Source organism: Ursus arctos, unplaced genomic scaffold (assembly GCF_023065955.2).
Source record: "Ursus arctos isolate Adak ecotype North America unplaced genomic scaffold, UrsArc2.0 scaffold_20, whole genome shotgun sequence".
Taxonomy (NCBI): domain Eukaryota; kingdom Metazoa; phylum Chordata; class Mammalia; order Carnivora; family Ursidae; genus Ursus; species Ursus arctos.
This window is the reverse complement of record NW_026622875.1, coordinates 40422827-40443748: the sequence shown is the minus strand read 5'-3', so window position 1 is coordinate 40443748 and position 20922 is coordinate 40422827. Positions and strand designations below refer to the sequence as shown.

Here is a 20922-nt window from a genome sequence, read left to right as displayed (position 1 = left end):
GATGGTAGAACTTGGTCTCATAGACTCTTAAAAGTTTCCTTAAGGGGCGCCTGGGTGGCTCAGTCGTTAAGCGTCTGCCTCCGGCTCAGGGCGTGATCCTGGTGTTCTGGGATCGAGCCCCACATCGGGCTCCTCCGCTAGGAGCCTGCTTCTTCCTCTCCCACTCCCCCTGCTTGTGTTCCCTCTCTCACTGGCTGTCTCTATCTCTGTCGAATGAATAAATAAAATCTTAAAAAAAAAAAAAGTTTCCTTAAAAACTGGAGGGGGGGGGACCCATGCCACCTACTTCTCAAATTGGTATGAAGATCAAATAAAAAACCGAAGGCAGAAACTGTTAGCTATGCACTGAATTCCTTATTTCTTTCCATAAGAATAGGTCTGTCCCCATGCACACGGCTAGACTACATCTTTTGTACTTGCTTCTGGTCACATGAGCAGCTCTTGCTGAGTGATGCATGCCACTTCAGGCCCTGGCTTTTCAGAAGTAGGTCTGCTGCTTCCCCATGCTTTCTTTCTCGTTCCCAATGATGCGAAGCACCTAGTAGATGCCAAGCCAGAACGCTAGAAAGAGCCAGATGTCCTAATCCCTAATCTCTCCCCTGTGGAAGAGAGAAGAAACCAACCAGGAATGCATACCTTGCACTGTTACGTGAAAAAGAAAAAAAATTCTGTATGAGATATCGCACATTTTAGAGTGTTTTTTCTTTTTCTTTCCTTTTTTTTTTTTGTATTGCAGCTAAGCTCAGCCTAATTTAACCCCATATGTGAAAACGTTCTAGAAACATTAAGAGGCAATATCAATGTAAGATATTTTTACTGTTTCTGTGGGCTTACACAGGTCTGCAGGCGGGAGTACGGCAACGAAAATGGGGGGGGTGGGGGGCGGGCACCAGGGGCTCACAGCTGTGCCCTCATGAAGAGAAATAAAGGGGCTGTTAAAACAGGATGCCCTTGACAATTTCACTTCATATTACTTTTTTTTCCAAGTGTTCACCCAGGAGAAAGAAATACAGAATTGAAAGCTCTCTATTTAATCTCTCTAGTAAAAGGTTTAGAAAGAGAAAAGGCCGAAACACTCATTTCCCAAAAGTAACTAAATCATCACCTAGGACTGTATAAATTTGATTTAAACAAATGATTTTCGGTCATAATTTCCATCACTCTCAGGAAACCCTGAAAGTATACTTTTATTTCCCTGACAAAAATACATTTTTGTTTTTATTTGGTGTAATTGTAAGACATGGTCACAATTCATTTTTAGATGATGGTCTCTAGGAATTTTGTAAAAGCAACTTCTTTTGCTGCCCCCCACCCCCATTTGCTTTAAATCAGAAAAAAGAGTGTTGATTTTTGGTGATCTTTTTTTTAATTGACCAAACATGAAACAGGCACTTGAGACATCACTCACTGAGAGGTGAGCCATTTTCAAAGCAGTAGGTTAACTACGAAATGAATATTGGGAACTATTTCTCTACTGTATGACAGAGGTAAAACTTTTACCAAAAATTACAGACCTTTAGTTTGTCTGATGTAACAAAAAAAGGCTAATGAAAGACTCTAGATATTTTTAAGCAATAAGCAAAGTAAGCATTTTGACAAGCATTTATGAACTTTTAACCGTTAGAAAATTTATAAACCATTTAAAAACACTAAATTAAATATATTGTTTTTACCAAGCCAACATGAGAAAAAAAAATACAGGGTTGCAGCTAATTCAAAATTCACCCCCCACTTCCTGTTTATTCATACACCAGGGAAAAAAAAAAAAAGACTTCTGTCTTTTCAACCCAAAATGATTTCTCAATGTAGAACAACATTTATCCAGAAGAAGAAAAGTGTTTTCTCCTTCAGTAGGATCTATTACTGGGAAAAGCCAGATCGCCATTTCAGCTGTCTTGATGTTTGTCCACACGGAAGTAGATTCTAGATGTTGAGATTTTTATTTACTTTAAAGCACTAAGAACCCACAGTGTTCTTGAGTGTATCATTCCAGTTGCAAGTCCTTAAGAGTTTGCTTAAAGACAGTATCAAAGACAAAATAAACCTTTGCAACAGAAGGGTTAACTCTGAGGTGGAAGACAGAAATTACTAAGAAAATGAGCTGCACTTTGGCCATGAAAGGCCTTTTCCTGTTTATAAATTTTATAAAAGTTTTCATTAATGCATCATCACCAACCCTATATAATTAGAGGCAATTAATTATATAATTAGATAGGATGTATAAAATTACACTATGTGCATTACCATAGAATTATATACTGGCTTGATTATGTCATTTATTACTATATTAATTCCTCTATAATTAGATCTAATTTGTGATAAGAAATCATTCATGCACTGAGGCCCTACTACGTGCTAGACACTGAGACCAGCTCCAGCCCTCTAGGAGTTTCGAGTCTAAAAGAAGAAGCTGGTATCAAACCAATGCCTCCACAAATAATAAGCTGATTACAGTTGTGGTAAGTGCCACAAAGGAGAACAATAAAAAATGTAAAAGAGGGGGACCTAACCTGGGGGTTCGGGAGGGAGGAGTCTTTTTAGAGGAAATGATATGTAATGAGTCTTCCAGAGTGTCTTTAAAGCCTGGCTGATCCCCAATTGCTTGCACAGGGCTATGCAAAACTAATGTCAACAGAAAGGATAAATTTCCATTTTTCCACATATTCTTCATAAGCTATTCTGAGTTCCCTTGCCTTCAACTTCTGCCTTGAACACTCTTCTCCCCTTCCCCCTCTGGGAAATGCTTATACGTCTATAAAATTGTCTCTTGTATAAAGCCTTCCCTGAACGTGTCAGAGGGATGGGAGGCTCGGTCTCTGCACTCACCAAACCCCCTAGGCATCACAGCACTCGGTACACACACTATTGGTCTCCTTACCCTTTGTTCAGCCATTCAGGCCATAAATATTTAACATGTTCCTGTTATCCAACAGGCATCCATCTATGGACTTTATAAACACTAGGATACAGCTTTGGGAAGAAAATACATAAAACCTTTCACTTCTATACCTATAGCTTGTCTCAGAGGTGTTTAATAGATGACTGATTAATGAGAGATTAAGTCCACTGCTATAACTCCACTGCTGGCCGATGTTAACAAGGAGATGAGCTCTTCGGGTCTACGAGGGGACCTATTTCGTGTGGTTCAAAAACTTAATAATAAACTTGATGGCAAGCTTCACAATTCACTTTTAGCTACTACCGAATGCAGATACTGTCCAGTTCTTGTTACTGCCTTTTGCATGGTATCTCATTCTTGGGGCTCAATGCCATAGCAAGCCTTTAAAGAGAAGCAACCACCAGGACCGGAAAGCCAGAAAAGTTCTCGAGGCAGAGCATAATGTTCATGTTTTTCCATGCAAATTAAAACCAAAAAAAAAAAAAAAAAAAAAACCAGAAAAAAAGTTTTAAATGGCCTTGGTCAAATAAAATCATTAAGCACATTTATAGTATTTAATAGAAGTTCTAAAATTAAGTGCAGACATCCATCTTTCTGATTGCAAAACTTTTTGTGACAGAACATACTACTTGCTGTCTGCCAGAAAAAAAAAAAAAAAAAAAAACAGCCCAGCAGCCGAACACTGTCATGGAGATGAGGGCCTCCCTTCTTCAGAGGCAAGGAAAACAAAGGCAGATGAGAAAATGGACAAAATTAGCCCTGAGGGACTGAGGGGGCTAGTGGAGTTTAAACTCTTAAAGGCTGCTTTAAATAGAAGGCTACCAACGTGACCTTGAGCAAGCATTTCCTCTGTGCCCTTCTGGGGAAGGCGCACCATCATGGCCGCACCCGGGGGCTCTCCACGGGGGCTGAACAGTGGTTCCCAAATGCTAGCTTATGGATGGGAAGTTTCCACTAGTCAGTGGCAAAGCAGGGAGAACAAGGACGAAGTGCCATTTGGGAGCGTGCCCGTGGGCGGGTCCTGTAACCATCCCTTCTTGGGAAAGACTGCCTTGAAAGCTCTTCTTTCTTTTACTTTTTGTTATAAAAATGCCATTTCTTTTATGAAATGATCAAGACAATAGGATTTTCTTTTTAAATATGCTCCCACCTGTTTTTAATTTGTTGCCCCTTGAAACCCCCCGCTCTAGAACACACCACTGCTTCCTACCTTCTGTTTCAGTGCAGCTAAAGCAGTGGAATGTTTTCCAACAGGCCTAAGACTTCAATCCTAGCCCTCAAAAGACTAGCTGTGTGACCTTAGCCATGTTCCTTTACCTCTCTGAAACTCAGTTTCCTCATCTGTAAAATGGGTATCATCAAGCCTACCCTCCCCCCCAGTGCTCTTGTGAGAATAAAATGAAATAAGAGAATAAAATGCCCAATGTATAGAGAAGGTATCCAACAAGGGCAGTTTTCTCCTTCCCCCTACCCACTTCTCAACGTACATACAGCCACACCACATCAGCCATCCCTAACAAGAAATGAGTACAATACTGGGTATACTGTTTTACCACTGTATTTGATGTAGGACTAGGTTCAGACTTGTGAATTTGAGTTTTACAAATCTGTGGAGGCCTGGAGAAGCTAACAGATACAGCAAAGAAAGGAAGAAATAGCCTTAGATTCTAAGTATTCAATTTCTGTCCTGAAATGCTTTCCCCTGTTAATCACACAGCTGGTTTCTTCCAGGCATAAGATCTCCCCTGGACTCCCAAATAAATCAGGTACCCCTCCACTATTGTTTACAGACCATTCTGTTCCTTTTCGTCCAACTCTGAATTGTTTATCATCTGTACATTATTTATATGAGACAGTTCCAGGAGGAGCATCTCCTTTGTGTTCACTCTTGTAACTCCAGTGTCTCACGTAGGCCCTGGAATTTAGTAGGTGTTCAATAATTACTTGCTAGAAGATGATGGGATGGTGAATATAGCTATCAGAAGAGACGGACACATGAAATCAGGAGTTAACAGAAGACGGTATATCATGAAATGGCCGCTCTAATATACTCACCCTTTTGCAAGGTGACTTTGCCACTTTTCCCTTTCAAAGGTGGAGTCTATTCCTCCACCCATCAGACTGAGGCTTGACCATGTAACTTGTCTGACCAACGGGGCGTGAGCAAATGTGATGCAACCAAAGGTTTGCACATTGGTGCTTGTCCGCTCTTACTGATGGGAACGCATCCAGCACCCTGTGAACAAGTCCAGGCTAGGCTAATGGATGAGGAATGACAACATGGGAAGAGGATCCAGGCATCCTGCCAAGGACCCAGTCATATGAGGCCACCTAACCCACCTGACCCAAGACAAGCCAGCCAAGACAAGAAAACCTGTACAGAATTGTGACAATACATGTCTACTGTTTTAAGACAACAAGCATTTGGGTTATCTTTTAAGCAAGAAAAGCTTACTAAGGTAGCAGCTCATAAAACATCCCACAAACCTCTCCGAAGTAAGATGCTAGGTGTTTCTGGAAGCAGTTCACTTATAAGGAAGCTGCTAATTTCTATGACTTTGGATGATAAAGAAGTTGGAGCTGAGTGGGAATGAGGGGATGGAGTAAAAACAGAGAGAGAGAGAGTAGTCTCGAACCTCCCACCTTGGAGCTCTGGGCAAGTGGACATCAACTTTTGTTAAACACCATTTCTTTCTTTCTTTCTTTTTTTTTTTTTTTAAAGATTTTGTTTATTTATTTAACACAGATAGAGCCAGCGAGAGAGGGAACACAAGCAGGGGGAGTGGGAGAGGAAGAAGCAGGCTCATAGTGGAGGAGCCTGATGTGGGGGCTCGATCCCATAACGCCGGGATCACGCCCTGAGCCGAAGGCAGACGCTTAACCGCTGTGCCACCCAGGCGCCCCAAACACCATTTCTGAAGCAAGTGGGGAAGACGTCCTGCATTCCCTGGCTTACGGTCCACCAGAAACAACTGGCCTGGCACCTTTGGCATGAGTGCTTTGGACCATCAAATTCTGAGTTTTAGAAACTATAAGAAAGAACATATCACCGTGTACTTTAGCAGAGCACAGGAAACGAGGCCCAGGGGCCAAGTATGGTCCACTGCTTATTTTGATAAATAAAGTTTTATTGGGGCATCTGGGTGGCTCAGTCAGTCAAGCACCTGCCTTCAGCCCAGGTTATGATCTCCAGGTCCTGGGATCAAGTCCCATGTCAGGCTCCCTGCTCAGCAGGGAGTCTGCTTCTCTCTCTCTCTCTCCCTTTGCCCCTCTATACCCACTTGTTCTCTCTTTCTCTAATAAATAAATAAAATCTTTTTAAAAAATAAAGCTTTATTGAAACATGCCCATGGCCATTGTTTGACATATTTTCTGTGGCTCCTTTCATACTACAGTAACAGAGTTGAGTAGTTGTGACAGAGACCAGATGGCCTTCAAAGCCTAAAATATTTACTACCTGGCTCTTTACAGAAACCATTTGCCAACCCCTGTACTGGAGTAATCAGAGTAGGTTCAATGGAGTGGTTGGGTCTTAAACTGAGTCTTGAAGGAAAGAGGCGGTGTTTATTTTTGGTATAAAGAAATGGAGAATTGCTCAAAGAACATTACAAGAAAGAATACTAAGAGTATAACTGATGTTACAACACTGTGCAAAAGTCATTAAGTTAATGATAACACAAAACATAACTGAATGTATATACCACTCACTATGTGCCAGGTACTGTCTATATGTTTCACAGTAACTCATTTTATACTCACAGCAAAATTATGAAATAGACGGTATAATTATCTCCATTCTTCCAGATGAGAACAGAGAGACACAGAGAATTAAAGATGTCAGCCCAAGGTCACAAAGCTATCAAGTAGCCTAACTAGAATTCGAATCCTGGTATCCTTACTCTAAACTCCATAATCAATATAAAATATGATGAAGGCCAAAACTGCGCATAAATTCTACCTATGAGCAATAACACGGTTTCTGAAGGACACGTGAAAATCAACTTTATATTGTTAAACCTTCTTGGCTAACCACAACGCATGTTCATTTTATGTACTCTTTGTCCCCCGCAAAAACTGCCATGGCTCAGCTGGAAATCCCCTCAACGGGACATCCCAATGGAGCATCTAGCGGTTATGTTGCCATGGTAATGCTGTGTCAACACAGTAGCCACTGGGCCATTCCAAGAGGTGGACCATAACCCGTTCATTAAATTCTGAGCCTGAGACTGCCACCTGTTCCCTAAGAAAACAGAGGTTCTCTTTCCCAAACAATAGTCAATAAGTGAAGACAGGCTGAAGCCACCTTGCAAATTACTTCATAGATATAAACTGGGTTCTGTTCGGCAGTCCTATTTTAAAGCAGAGGCCCCAAACCCAGAACAGTGATCTTTGATCTCTAGCCAAAAAATGGGCCAGCCCTTATAGGTCAATCAGGGACCCATGGTGTATCTCCTGGGAGCTCAAAATGCATCGGGCCCATTATAAACAACCAAAGTAAATACAGGCAGAATTCCAGAAGAGAAGTTGTTTCTTGATTCATTACCTTACTATCACATGGGAGAGATTCATAACAGAGAGTCTCTAATACGATTAAATTTTAACAGACTAACAGAACTTAAATTGATACATCTCTTTTAGAGGGCATTTTGGCAATGTGTATCAAAAGCCTTAAAAATGTTCAAAGCCAATGACTTAGAAAGTCCAATTCTACGAATTTATCCTAAAAAAACTTATCACGGCTATACCTCAAGGCTATCCATTAAAGCGTTATTTGTAATAGAGAAAAACTGCAAACACCTTAAATGAACAACTGGGAATTCGTTAAATAAATTATGATATAACCATAAGTTACTACATTAATGTTATAGCCACAAAGACTATTCAGTTGTTTAAATTGTGGTCATGAAAAACTATTACATTTAAAAAGTAGATTAAAACCAGCATCTACCGTAAAATTCTATTTTTATAAAAACCCAAAATAACAGCACATATATATGTACTCATAGAAAAATAGATTTAGCAGAGGTTTTCTCCCCAGGTAGAACTATGGTGGTTTTAATTTTCCATTTTTTATACAAGAAATTTTGCACTGTTTTGTAACTTTTAAATATGGTAACAGTTATATATATATATTTTTTTTAATTGTATTCCTCCCCTTCGGCTGTTACATTATACTTCGGCCTTCAGTTCTGTGAATTCTACCACTACGTTTTCCCAGTAAGCCAAAATGCAGACCAGTCTTTCTCAACAACAAGCAGTCCACGTTTCCAGAGATCCACCCACAATACAAAACCCCTCAATTCTGACAATTGGCTGGCCAGCCTTACTGGGCTTTTACTCTCTTAAAAAGCTACACCATAAGATGGACTCTGAATGGCTTGATCAAGTTTATCAAAGTTGCCTGTGCTGGTATGGGTTTTGTTGTTGTTGGGGTTTTTCCTAAAAAGAGTCAGAGTCCAAAATTAAAGCAAGAGGTCAAGGGAATTAGCTGACTAAGAGCTGATTAAAACAGTTTGTACTGTACAGATTGTGAAACAGCTGAATATTGTAGGGCCTGGAATCTGGCGGGGAAGAGAGATGCTGGGTAATTTCTTTTCCCAGGACAGAATGGGAGCAGGTAAGCGGAGTTAGAACATAACCACATTCCGATTTCTAGACAGGACATGACTTAACATTTTTTGAAATAAAGGAGTGTCTTTTCATTGCACTTTCAAACGATCATTAGGAAAGGGTTTATTTATATATTGCACAACAGGTGGACAAAGTCAACTGGGGTTTGGCTGCGGTTTTCCCAAATTTCAGGATAAAGTTAAATAGGTTCAGCTAGCAATCAATAATAAAAGTAATAATTAGACACACAAATGTTTCGCTTTTCATCCAGCTGCCAACTGGCAGCTGTGTGAACTTTCCTGACCACCTTATCTGAAGCGACTGGAGGAAAGGACACTCCTTTAAAACAACCAACACAATCCCAGAGGCAGAGAGATGTTCCCTGAACTAGCCTTGTTCAGTAAAATAACCCATGTTTATTCAAGTGGCTTGAAAAGAGGAGAAAATTCACATAATTTCTTTCAGGGGCAGAGTGACATTTCTGTGTTTGTTCAGCCTCTAAGTGCCCACGACACTCCAGACTTGAGGGACGCGCCGCGCACTCCAGCTAGGACCCTACTGCTCTGGGTCATGGACCATAAGGCATTCAGTGTGGTGGACTCCAGGCAAAAATGACCCCATCTTTTCCTTACCCTGTATTCCTGCCTCTTATAAATGTGACTTTGCAGCTCCTTGCATTAGAAAGTTGAGTTTCTGTTCCCATCTCCTGAATATCACTGGCCTTATGACTTACTTTGGCCAACAGAATGCTTCAGCAGCGACACTGTGCCACGTGTGAGCCTAGGCCTCAGGGGACCTCATGGGCCTCTTTCTTTCTTCTGGAACCCTGCCTGTGCAAATAAGCCAGTACCAGCCCAAGAGGCATGAGAGACCACATGGGGGAGAGCCGAGAGTCCCCAGCCAACAGGAGCCTCCGGTAACCCTCCGAACCCCCTAGGGAACCTGCAGCCGATCAGAGATACACAGTGGAGCACAGCTGAGAGCAGGTGAACCACCCAGAGGAACCTGGCCTGAAGTGCTGCCCCAAAGAACCGTAAGCTAAATGCAAGGTGGCTGTTTGGGGCCTTCCAGCTTTAGGATGGTGTGTTACACCACAGTGCCTAACCAATCCGTATGCTGGAAATAAATGCTAACTCTGGGGGCGCCTGGGTGGCTCAGTCGGTTAAGCGTCTGCCTTTGGCTCAGGTCATGATCCTGGGGTCCTGGGATAGAGCCCCGCGTCTGCTACTCCCTCTCCCTCTCCTTCTGTGCTCTCTCTCTCCCTCTGATAAATAAATAAAAGCTTTAAAAAGAATAATAAATAAATAAATGCTAACTCTGACAAGCCAAATACCAAATGCCATGGAGCACCTGTTGGGAGCACCTGTAATATTCCACCATGCTTATAATTACAATGAATCGCCCAAAGGAGCCATGTACAGAACAGATCTGACCGAGTGTAGGAAAGACCCTAAGGAGGCTTCTATCTGGGGAAGGGCTAGCTCAAGACAGCCATAGTTCCTTTGAAAAACTGTCTGTGGATGAGTTGGAATTGTCTATGAAGTCATTCTTTGTTTCTTTTCTCTCTCTCAAAAAAAAAAAAAAAAAGCAGCTCTTTCATTCAATTAAGACTGTTGGACTCGATAGCAATTGTCTAGCTTGATTCAAAGCAGCCCTATCCTCTCTGACACAGGTTCAGCCTCCACTACTCTGTAGGCTGGAATTTTAAATCCGGCTCTCCTGAATTTATGACACACGCACACAGTAGCAAGTCCCTACAGGCTGAAAATCAAACTGTAATTCAAAGGCCACAGGGCTGAGGAAACAGCCAGAAGATAAATCCCAATTTCAACCTTGGATTCTCAGCAAGTTGATTTAGTGGCTTGTCAGTCATATTTAAAAATAAAATAAAACTACAAAGACAGCAGACGGCATGTTCTAAAGAGAAACAGGATGATGCTTTTCAGGACTCCTTCAAAAAGCTCTTTTTACCTGAAAAGAACTGTTCTGTTATTTTAAGGGCCCTAGAAACATTTGGCCCCCATCAGTCATTTGCAGAAGTTTCTGAATTTTTAACTAATGAGCTAGAAGGAAGAAATGAAACCATCAGATACCACCGAGCCCACCACATTGGAGGTGGCATTACAGACGCCAAAGCTGCCTGCTTCTAGAGCTGGCCAGGCCCTCCCCCCAACGGAGCACGTGGAGAAGGAGCGCACACGGGGTGCAGAGGCATGAGTACTCACCTTGCAGCCCTCACAGGCGCTGACCCCATAGTGGTACCCCGATGATTTGTCCTGGCAGACGAAGCAGGGTTTGTACACACGAGGGGGAGGAAGTGGAGACGGAGGGCTTGGAACCAGTTCCTCAGAGCTGGTACTCTGTGTTTCAATCGCTGTGGGGGAGATGGAGTGGAGGGTGAAGGGGGGGAGAAAAAAAAGAGAAAATGGGTCATTTCATTTGTTTTTCACCAGCAAAATCATAGGCGTCTGCCCCAAGTTTAGCAAGAACACCAGCAAGGACAGACCCACAAAAACACTTGTTGTTGTCGGCCCAGCAGCCGGGACACGGACAGGGACGTGGTGTTCTACAATTCACAGAGCAAGCACATTCGCCACTCTCCCTCGTGGTGCACCACAGCACTGTGAGGGACGTGACTTCCTCACCATGCTACCCTCCAGAGACAGAAACTCGGGGGAGTGCCGTGACTTGTCCAAGATCAACAGGCCAGTGGTAGAGCCAAGACACAAAGTCAGATCTTCACATTGCAACCCCCAAGCTCTTTCTGCTCTTGTTTCCCTTAGCTTCTGATTCGTATAGCGTCTCTGAAATGACTTGCCTGACCCTGTTGCTCACTTAACCAAAAGTAAATTTCCCAAGACAAATGGAGAAAATGCCCACAGCAGCCACTGGGCAAGCATCGGGGGAGGGCCACGCAGCCATGACGGATCTTCACTAGCAACAGCATCAGTAAGACCTCAGCTGCTCCAAGACCGTTCCTTGGACCAGCAGCCTCAGCATCACCTCAGAGCTTATCAGAAGACAGAGCATCAGGCCCCAGCTCAAGCCTAGGGAATCAGAATCTGAGTTTTCACAAAACCCTCGGATTGCCAAATATACAATTAATGTTTGAGAAGCAATGGGTTATGCTGATGACAGCAGAGTCACGCTGCTCTTTGTCCTAGATTTAAAAATACAGGATTCCCCATTTCACTTTTTAACCATCCAAATTCCATGGGACATAGGAATTCACAGAATTTCTTCTCCCATCCCTTCTCTCCAGATTTATGTTCCAAGTCAAAGCAAGACCTGGCCCTTTTCCTATCCCAGGCAAAAATGCACATAAAGTATGATGGAAATGGGGAAGGGAGTGGGTGACCCAAAGTTGTCAAATAATGTTCCAGAATCTTCCAACCTCCAAAGTTCTTTACAATATACGGTATGTTCTCCAGAGTATAGGATTTCCAGTTGTCCCACTACTGTCTTCCAGACTAGATATTCTACTGACTTTATTGTCCTATAGCCAAACCTTCAGAAAGCCAAGGCAATGCTACTCCTTACACACACCGTGAATCCATCCTCATCTCGTAATCCTGCTACGATGCCAGGCCAGCAGGCCACTATCATCTCTCACCTGACCTACTGCCATAGCCTCTTCAATGGTCTCCCTGTGCCTCTGCTCCTACCTAGGGTCCCTTCTTCAAATACATAGTCCGATAACGTTCAAAAGGTAAAAGCGATCCCTCTCCCTTACTTGTCTAGGGCCCGCCAACAGCCGCCAATCAGAGCAAAGTCAATCTCATTACTGCGTTCAACAAGGCTCTTTATGATATGGCCCCTGAGGAACACCAGCAACACCAAGTTCATCATTCTCATTTATCGACTTCTAAACACTAGGCTTCTACTCCATCTCCTGAATAGGCCAAGCTCTCGTACCAACGTAAGGCTACTATACTAACTAACCATTTCCCCTACCTGGAAATTCTCAGACCTTCACGTGTCTGGTTCCTTTTCATCTCTTAGATCTTAAGGTAAATGTCACCTCCTCAGAGATGGCTTTTCTAAGTAAAATGCGCCTTCCCTCTCCTGATCACTATACCCCATTATTTTATTTTCTGTAAAAGCTTAACTAGCATCAAAGTTTAGAAACTTTGTTTATGTACAATTTTATCTTCTCTCTCTGTTACCTTTCTTACTATGAGTTTCATGAGGCCAAGAAAATTATCTGCATCATTTACAACCATGTTCCAGGCCAAGAAGAGGTCCTGGCACATAGTAGGTAGGTTATCAATAAATATTTGTGAATTAACACACGAACTTTTCCCTGTTCCATTTGCTTCTTCATTCCAAGTACTAAGTGCCCCCTAAGGTGTTAAGGTAACACAATTATAAATCAAATAGCTTTCATATACTCATTTGCTTCCTTAAAAAATTAATTATCCTTTTGGAGTAGAATCAACTATAATTATAGTATTTTCATAATTCAGAAGTATCTTGGAATGAATTCATTAGAGTAACGCAGGTCTAGTAGATAAATCTATTACGGTCTTTACTGGTTAAAAGCAAGACGTCTGGGATGAAGACCGCCCTTACTCTGGGCAGCTTGGCACCACTGTGATAAGTATTCTACATAAAGGCTGGCATCGGAGATGTCACTAAAACTCATCAGATCAGCTAGCAAACTGTAAATGCAAAAGCAGTCCCCACACTAAGCTAATCAGCTTCACTGAAAGCAGATGAGTAATAATGACATCAACAAGAAAACAGTACTTGTTAAAAGTACAGAATAATCGATAGTTCTTTGTTAAAATCTAAGAAAAACAAACATGCAGAGAATCACCCCCAACCCTTCTACTTAGAGAAAATGCAAGGTTATCACCTTAGCATACATCCTTCCAGACCACTTTTCTATGCACATAAATGATTTTTGGTTTGTTTAGTAAAATGGACTTATACTCTAGATTTTGTTTGGGACTCTGTTTAACTTACTATGTCATGAGTTTATTTCCTTGTCCATAAATATTTTTCTTGCAAAACATTCCGTTATGATGAATCTCTTTGTCGCTAATCTCAACACAGGCCTATTTAAGATAAATTCTCAGAAGCGGAATTACTAGCTCAAAAGGTATGGTTATTTAAAAATCTTTTGTTAGTTTCTAATTCGGGTTGATAAACTGACTTCTAGAAAGGCTAGGTCACTCCCGATACATCAACATAAGGGAGTCCTCCCCTAAATGCCTCTCCAAACTCCTGGATTGGTTTTATTTGTATGGCTCTACTTCCACCCAAGTGTTCTGACAGAGTTGTGTCGTCACCACCACGATCAATCCTGCATTGTGTTCTCCACAGAAGCAATGTGGGGTGTGTGTGTTTTCATGTTCTACTCACTCGTGTAGAACAGCTAATCTGGCTTGTCTAGGAAAGTTGTAAATAGAATTCTGTTAGGGCTGGATTCAGCTGTCAGAGTTATGCCCTGAATTTCAAAAGTGGGTGGTAATTTCCATAAATATGTCACTTCAAATACATGTCCTAAAGGGAATCCAGCATTTCACCCTCCCAAAGAGAGGAAACGTAACTTGGGCGATTTAATACCCAAGAAATTCAGGGCAAAGCACACTTTTGAAAAGTGTGGGAGCCCTCACAAACCCCAAAACATTTTACAAAGTTTGGTAAAAGCCTTTTCCTATGGGTAAGAGTCATTTATAACAAATGGATGAACCCAGAACGCTTTCCCTGAACAGTTGCCATGAATGGAAGTGTTCTGTTGCAAGCAATCAATAGGAATGGCTCTAGACTTTTATTAAAGCTGTGGTGATTTCCCCAGTAAGGCTATGAACCTTCCCGTGTTTGTGCAGCGGAGACTACAGCATGCCAGGCATTATGTTATACGCCTTAGATGGTGTGCGGTATAATGCCTCAGCTTTGATGGCTTTGCCTGATGGAAAGCAAACCAACAATGAGGACAGAATGCAGTGGTTCTCTAACCTGCTTGTACATTAGACCTACGTAGGGAGCTTTTAAACATTCTAATGCCCAGGTTGTATTCCAAAACTATTACGCCAGAATGTCTGGGAGTGGGAGCCATGGGTGTTAAAAAAAAAAAAAAAAAGAAAGAAAGAAAAGAAAAAAAAATCCCAGGTGAGTCCAGATTGTAGCAGTTTGGGGACCACTGATATACTACAATGACAGACAGAGCTAAAAGCCTTTTTGAGCCCAGAGAAATCAAAGGAGACTTCCCAGAGGAGGTGATCAGGCTGTGTTTTGAGGATGAATGAATTCTTTCTATTGAGGTTTGTAATATGAATCCTATAAATGCCATAAATGAATCCCATACAAACATAAATAGAGACTTACATATGACAAGAAATAATAACCTTCAGAAAAACTGTCCCACTGGTGGTGAAGAATTCAATATTGGTGCTAATATATACTCAAATATCCCTTCCAAACTGATAATGTATGGTCCTGTATTTCCTTTGTGTGGTCTACACCACAGAGAACAATGCGAAGCAAAACAGAAAAGCAAATCTCCGTGGTATGGTTGAATGCCAAAGCTAGCCTTAAGCAAACACGTCAAGGCAGGTTCTAGAATTACAACCAGGATATGGCATCAATATAAAAGCAGATTTGTACTTTAACGCAACCTCTGGACTTTTCAGTAAAAATATACTTTGGAAAAGTTTATTAGTACTCCTCTTCCCCTTCTGTCCTCCCCCTACCACCAACACCAGTAAAGACAGTGGGAAGCAAGGGGGAAGGGCAGGCTATGGCTCCCCTCCCACTAGCCATTGTTGGTATTTAAGAGAGCTACACAGTGCTTGGCCATTGATCTGTTCACTGTCATCCTGCTTAAATCAATAATCTATTAGTCCCTTTAAATTAGAGTTAGATTCATCAAATGCCCTTGAGAGGTCTCAAACATTTTGTTCCTTATTCCAGGCAAGCACAATCAGTCTATGGAATGATAAAATTTTTGCTCGAAAACTCTGCAGGCTCAGCAGACAATGTGTCCTGTATTAGCTCATTCAGCGATCTCAGGCAGGCCAAAAAAGCAGTTTTTAGACTTCCCAGGGGGAAAAGAGGCTTGTGTCATTCAATAAAACAACTGTACTCCAGCCATCCTGATGTGATTTCAGTTTGGGGAAGCAGTCTTTGAGGAATAATTTGGATCTGCTTTTTGCCTCCTGCTTTTATTTATTTCCTTGCTTACTTATTGACTTATTCAGTTCTGTCTGGTGACTGCATCCCCAGTAAGAAGCAGCCTCCGATGTGGCATCCAAACTGCTAACCAGATGGGCTGTCTTGCTTTGTCAGGGAATGGCCAAGACAGAGGAACTTCTGCTACTCGGGGTGAGATGGATGCTTGGCTCCGTGGTCCCTGCCCAGGGCAGAGGCAGCATCAGGGGTGCTGAGGGGGCTTCTCTGGGCTGCACACAGGCGAAAGGAGAAAGTGAGCCGAACCAAACCTGTGCTGACAGAAGCTTCTAGCCCGTATGTGAAACCTTTCCATCCCCGTAGCATGGAGGTGGCTGTCACCAGGGAAACAAAGCTAGAATCACCTTCCTTCTAGAAAAATTCCTTACAGGTCTTGTGTGCCTTTCAATTAAAGTTCCTCAAAGTGTGGTCCAGATCAGCCACCAGCAACAGAATTCCTGGTGGGGGGGCCGGGGGGGTTGGCGTTTGCTTTAAATTAGCGATTTTCAGACTTTCTATGGTAAAGGACAGATTTTAACTCCCCTGCCCCGGTCCTTCATGGGGTGATAAAATTCAGTAAAAACAAATCCCTAGGGGGGGAAAAATACACACAAAATTAATTTTTAGTAAAACAGGAATGAAGAACAAGACGTCTAAAACGCAAGCGACAACTGAAAGGAAAAAGAAAGCTGTATTCGACATAAAATGACTCTGTCCAATTGCTGTAGAAGTTTCTAAACCCTCGCTGTCAGTGTCTGCTCTCATCCCGCACTGGAAACAGGCAGTTGAGGAACTGGCAGCCGTCTGCAGGTGGCACTTTGAGAAGCCCTACTCTGAAGGGTGCAGATTCAGAGGTCTGCAGACAAAACAAAAACAAACTAAAGGGAATCTCCACCGACCGAGCTGGTGTGAGAGCAGAATACCAGCGCTCCCAACTGACACAGCTTTCTTGAACGCTGCCACAACCCCGGGGGGTTAATTCATCCCCCAAATAAAAGAAAAAAAAAAAAAAAAGAATTAACGCTCTTGCCTGTTTAAGAGGACTTGGCACTCTCCAACTTAACTCACCTGAGAAAACACAGTATAAATGTCCTTGTTGTTACAACACACCTGAGTGTCATTTAAACACACGGAAAGTCTCCAACAATAGCTCCCTTCACGATTCCTAACATGCTTGGCATTTTTCTAAAGGTTAGATTAAGTAGCAGATAACATTTTTAAGAGAGCACAGTATACTATTTTTTTTTCTTTGTGAGAACTAATTTAGTGCTGCCTAAACCATGTTGACAGATTTCGGGATTTTATGTTGGGCCTGATTAGTGGCAGGCAGGCATCAAACGTTATGAAAGCCCTGCCTTTTTACTAGAACCTTCGATGATTAAGACAGTATTTTAATGCACTCTCTGGGCAGCTGAGCCTTAAAAGAAAAAGGAGTTGTAAAGCAAAAGGCATTTCCTGCATGGCCCCAGGGGAATTTTGAGCCCAAAGCTCCGGGACCCGGTGGGAGGGAATAATTTCAGCTAATTAAGGGAGAATAGCAAAGTGTTGCATTTGGTCAAAACATTCAGTGGGGCTTCATTTTTGTTGGCACCGAAGAGAGCCGGTCTGGATTTTTTCCCCCTTTTTCTGTGGACTCACTGCAGGATTGCAAGGCCCACAGCTCACATACATTAGGGAGAAAGTCAAAGGAAACGCCAAAGTTCAACTAAAGTACAAGTAATTAGAACCAGATTCTCCGCTGCCTGCGTATGCGCATGCGCGTGCGCGAGCGGGTGTAGACCTTTTATTAAAATATAATTTACATGCCTCGAAACGTTAGAATGGGGGAGAAAAAAAAACCCCCCACACTGTCGCTCATTTAATTTTCCTGTCACCTCCTCATGGCGGGGGGGGGGGGGTCAGCTTTTAATCATCTTTCAGGAGAAGCGGTTTGTCTCCACACACATGGAATTTGCAAATCTGTAAATCGCACTGTGAAGTTAGGTAATTGCCAAACAAGAAAACGTTTGCTTTGAAATGGTCTCGCCTCACTCTACTGCTGGCTTTGTTATTATTAAGCAGCTCCAAGATTAGTCCGGGGTTTGGGGCCGGCAAAGGGAGGGGGGGGAGGGGGGAGAAGGAAAACATCAACTCGGGGCTCTGGCAGTCTTGACTCAGTAACCTGCCCGTGACCCTGAAGGAGTGTGTGTTTGCCCGGGTCACCCGGGATCCTGGCCGAGGGCTGGAGCTGGGTTATGAGAATCCCTGCTATTCTGACCACACATGCAACAGGTGCTGAACACAGGCAGGGGACAAAAGCAGGGGCAGGGGTAAGACTTTGATTTTGCAGTCCTTAAAGAAGGCCTTGCTTTTCCAAGTTTGGTTCCCGGACCAGCAGCATCAGCATCACCAGGGAACTGGTTAAAAGTCAGACTCCCAGCTCCACCCGAGATAGGCCTGCCCAATCAAAATAGGCATCTTAAAACAACCCCCCCCCCATTCCTATGCATGTTAGCAACACTGAGACACCATGACATAAAAATGTCTTGTTACTGCCCTCACCTCCTGAAAATCCCAAACATTCTGCTGAGTCAGTTTGGCATGGGAACTCTGTCAGCTTCCCCTTTGCACAGGTCCTTACTGAATACTCCACCTTGTTAAGTACTTAATACACTGAGAACTTCAGGCTGTGTGTGTTTATGCTCACAATAAACCAGAAGCCCTCGTTCTCTCCCACGGAATCCTGGCAGTGGACTGTGGTTGGCAGCATGTTCAAAGCTGCACAGGAAGAGCCTGAACGAAGAGTATCTGCTATTTACTGAGCACTTACTAGGTGCCAGGGGCTGTGCTGGTTGCTTAATATATGTCAACTCATTTAACTCCTCCCCGAAACCAGGGAGAGGGGAAGGACCAGGAACTCTGCACCTTAGAATCAGGAATTTCAAAACAGAACACCACTCTCAGCCTTTACAAAAGAGACTGAAATGGCTTCCTAGACGTTGCTGTTATTTTACGAAAGCCCACAGCTTTTTGCCTTCTCTTTTTCCAACTCCCTTCTTTATTTTGCTAGAAACGTCACTGGGTCTGGTCAGGCCTGTTTACTCCAATTTGAGAAAAGCAGGAGTGTGTACGTCCCTTTCTTTTAATTCATGGTTATAATTTTCCAAACACTGATCTGATTCCAGACATGGCTAAATTCGACAAGATAGTTCGGGCTTTAAAGAGAGAGGGAGAGTGGCTCAGCATCCACTAATCACTCTGTATTATAGCTACACCTGCCTGGGCTCCCGGCCAGCAGTAGAAATTATTCCTGGGACTGACTTTTACCATGGGAAGTGCTGTCATATTTTCATAAGGGACCATGACACGTTCAACACCTACATTTCATTTTGATAATATGCTTTCTTGCTTCAAGGAACATAGTTGAAAATTATCTCATAGGTTGTTTTGGGTGACGTTTTTAACAGATGATGCTTTATATCACTATTTTTCTAGGACATACTAGGATAGCTTATGACAGGGTTCAAATAAATTCTCCCTTAAAATCACTTAACAGGCCGACACATCTAAGTACTTATTAATGATCTGAACTGAGAGGCATCAGAAACGGAGCTACATTAACTGAGCAAATGCTAGACCCGGTCTCGGGAGGCACGTATAGATGAAGCTAATTGCATCGCAATAGTAAGGTCCCCCTGAAGAGTTTATCTCAACACCAAATGATTCAGTTCAATATTCCACTTCTAATCAGGATTCCCATAATTTCTAAAAAAGCAATTATTGCACTAATAAATGACATTCTATTATCTGTTCAAATTTCCTGCACATAAAGTTGATTAAAACTGGAGCACTAAAATATATATCATCTCAGATACAAAGTCCTTTGCTTATGTGCTGCTAATACATATTAAAAACCACGGGGATACCACCCAAACAGAAAAGTTATGAGGGGATACTTGTTGGAATATTGTATCTAAGGAAGAGGACGATGAAATTTTAGGCTTTGTCACATGGGGATCCTTGCTATATTCCAAGAGCTGAGAAAGTTCAAGTGAGGTGACACCAAAATTGAGCCAAAACTACCCTTCTCAACAAAATGATGCTCTGCTTACTTGGTTATAAGTTGGCTGCAGAGAAGTTTTTTGGTTTTGTTTTGTTTTTTTAGGTATACACTCATGAGTGGCGTCAAAATAACTTGGAAACCCATTTAATCTGCACTGTGTGGGTTTTCCTGGTTCCTAAAAAGAACTAAAACACCGTAAGTCTGCAGAAGACCATATGTAGGAAGTGATGGGAAGGGCGTGGGCTTTCCTGCCAGAGGAACCTGGATTTGGATCCCTCTTGTGCCACTTACTAATTTAACGGCCATATAGTTTTCTTTACTTCTCTGAGCCCTAGTGTCTCTTTCAGGAGAATGCAGATAATCCTCAAAAATTCCTGTTGGTGAAATGGAGACAATATTTGCAACTTCCCTGGCACACGGTAAGTGCTTAAGAAGTGATAGCCAACCCTTACCTCCACCACCCTCCCCCCAACATTTCCCTTCTATCTTCCTTAATCGAGGGTAGCAGTCCTTAGCCAACATTGATTTTGCCCCCCAAGGGACATTTTGCATTTTCTGGAGACATTGTGGCTGTCATAATTGGGGGTTGCTACGGGCTTTTAGTGGGCAGAGGGCAGGGATGCTTCTAAACATCCCACAATGCACAGGACCGCCCTGCTCCCCCTGTTCCCCCCAAATTACATATGGTGCTGAGGTTGAAAACCCTGATCTAGGGTAAGGATGCTACTTGTGGGGAGACTAGGACAAAGCAGTGGGACAGCAAATGAGATGATGTCCTGCAGCACCAGAGAGGTGGGCCTGGCATTCTAGCAGACCGAAGGCATAACCTAGGTTCCTAACTCTGCCACATACCAGCAGTCACGTTCGCTTCCAGAGCCTCCGCTTACCCAACCTGAAAAGTGGAGATGGCAAGCATGCTACTACGTGGCAGGGCTGACATTTCATGAACTCCATAAAAATACATAAAAATAATAGCTACCAATTCATTATTTGAGGAAAGGTGGGTAAGTCCTATCTTAATATGACTAATATTGTTACCTGAGAAGATGAGAGAAACATCTCTGGAGTCTAGTCAAATAATAACAGTACAACAGTATTAACAGCTAACCTTTGTGGAGCACGGACTGTGAGCTAGCCACCGCCCCCATTCTATTCTAAGCATGTTCCATATCTTAATCCATTTGATCCCCATAATGAC

General features: G+C 42.6%; 1 protein-coding gene across 1 annotated transcript in view; it reads right to left on the bottom strand.

The window, feature by feature from the left end:
* RARB (retinoic acid receptor beta) overlaps nt 1-20922 on the bottom strand; it is a 162751-nt gene that overhangs the window by 123499 nt on the left and 18330 nt on the right. Inside the window, exon 2 of the mRNA XM_026496896.4 lies at nt 10735-10883. Within this exon, the coding sequence (XP_026352681.1) occupies nt 10735-10883 (149 nt within the window). The remainder of the gene's footprint in view (nt 1-10734; nt 10884-20922) is intronic.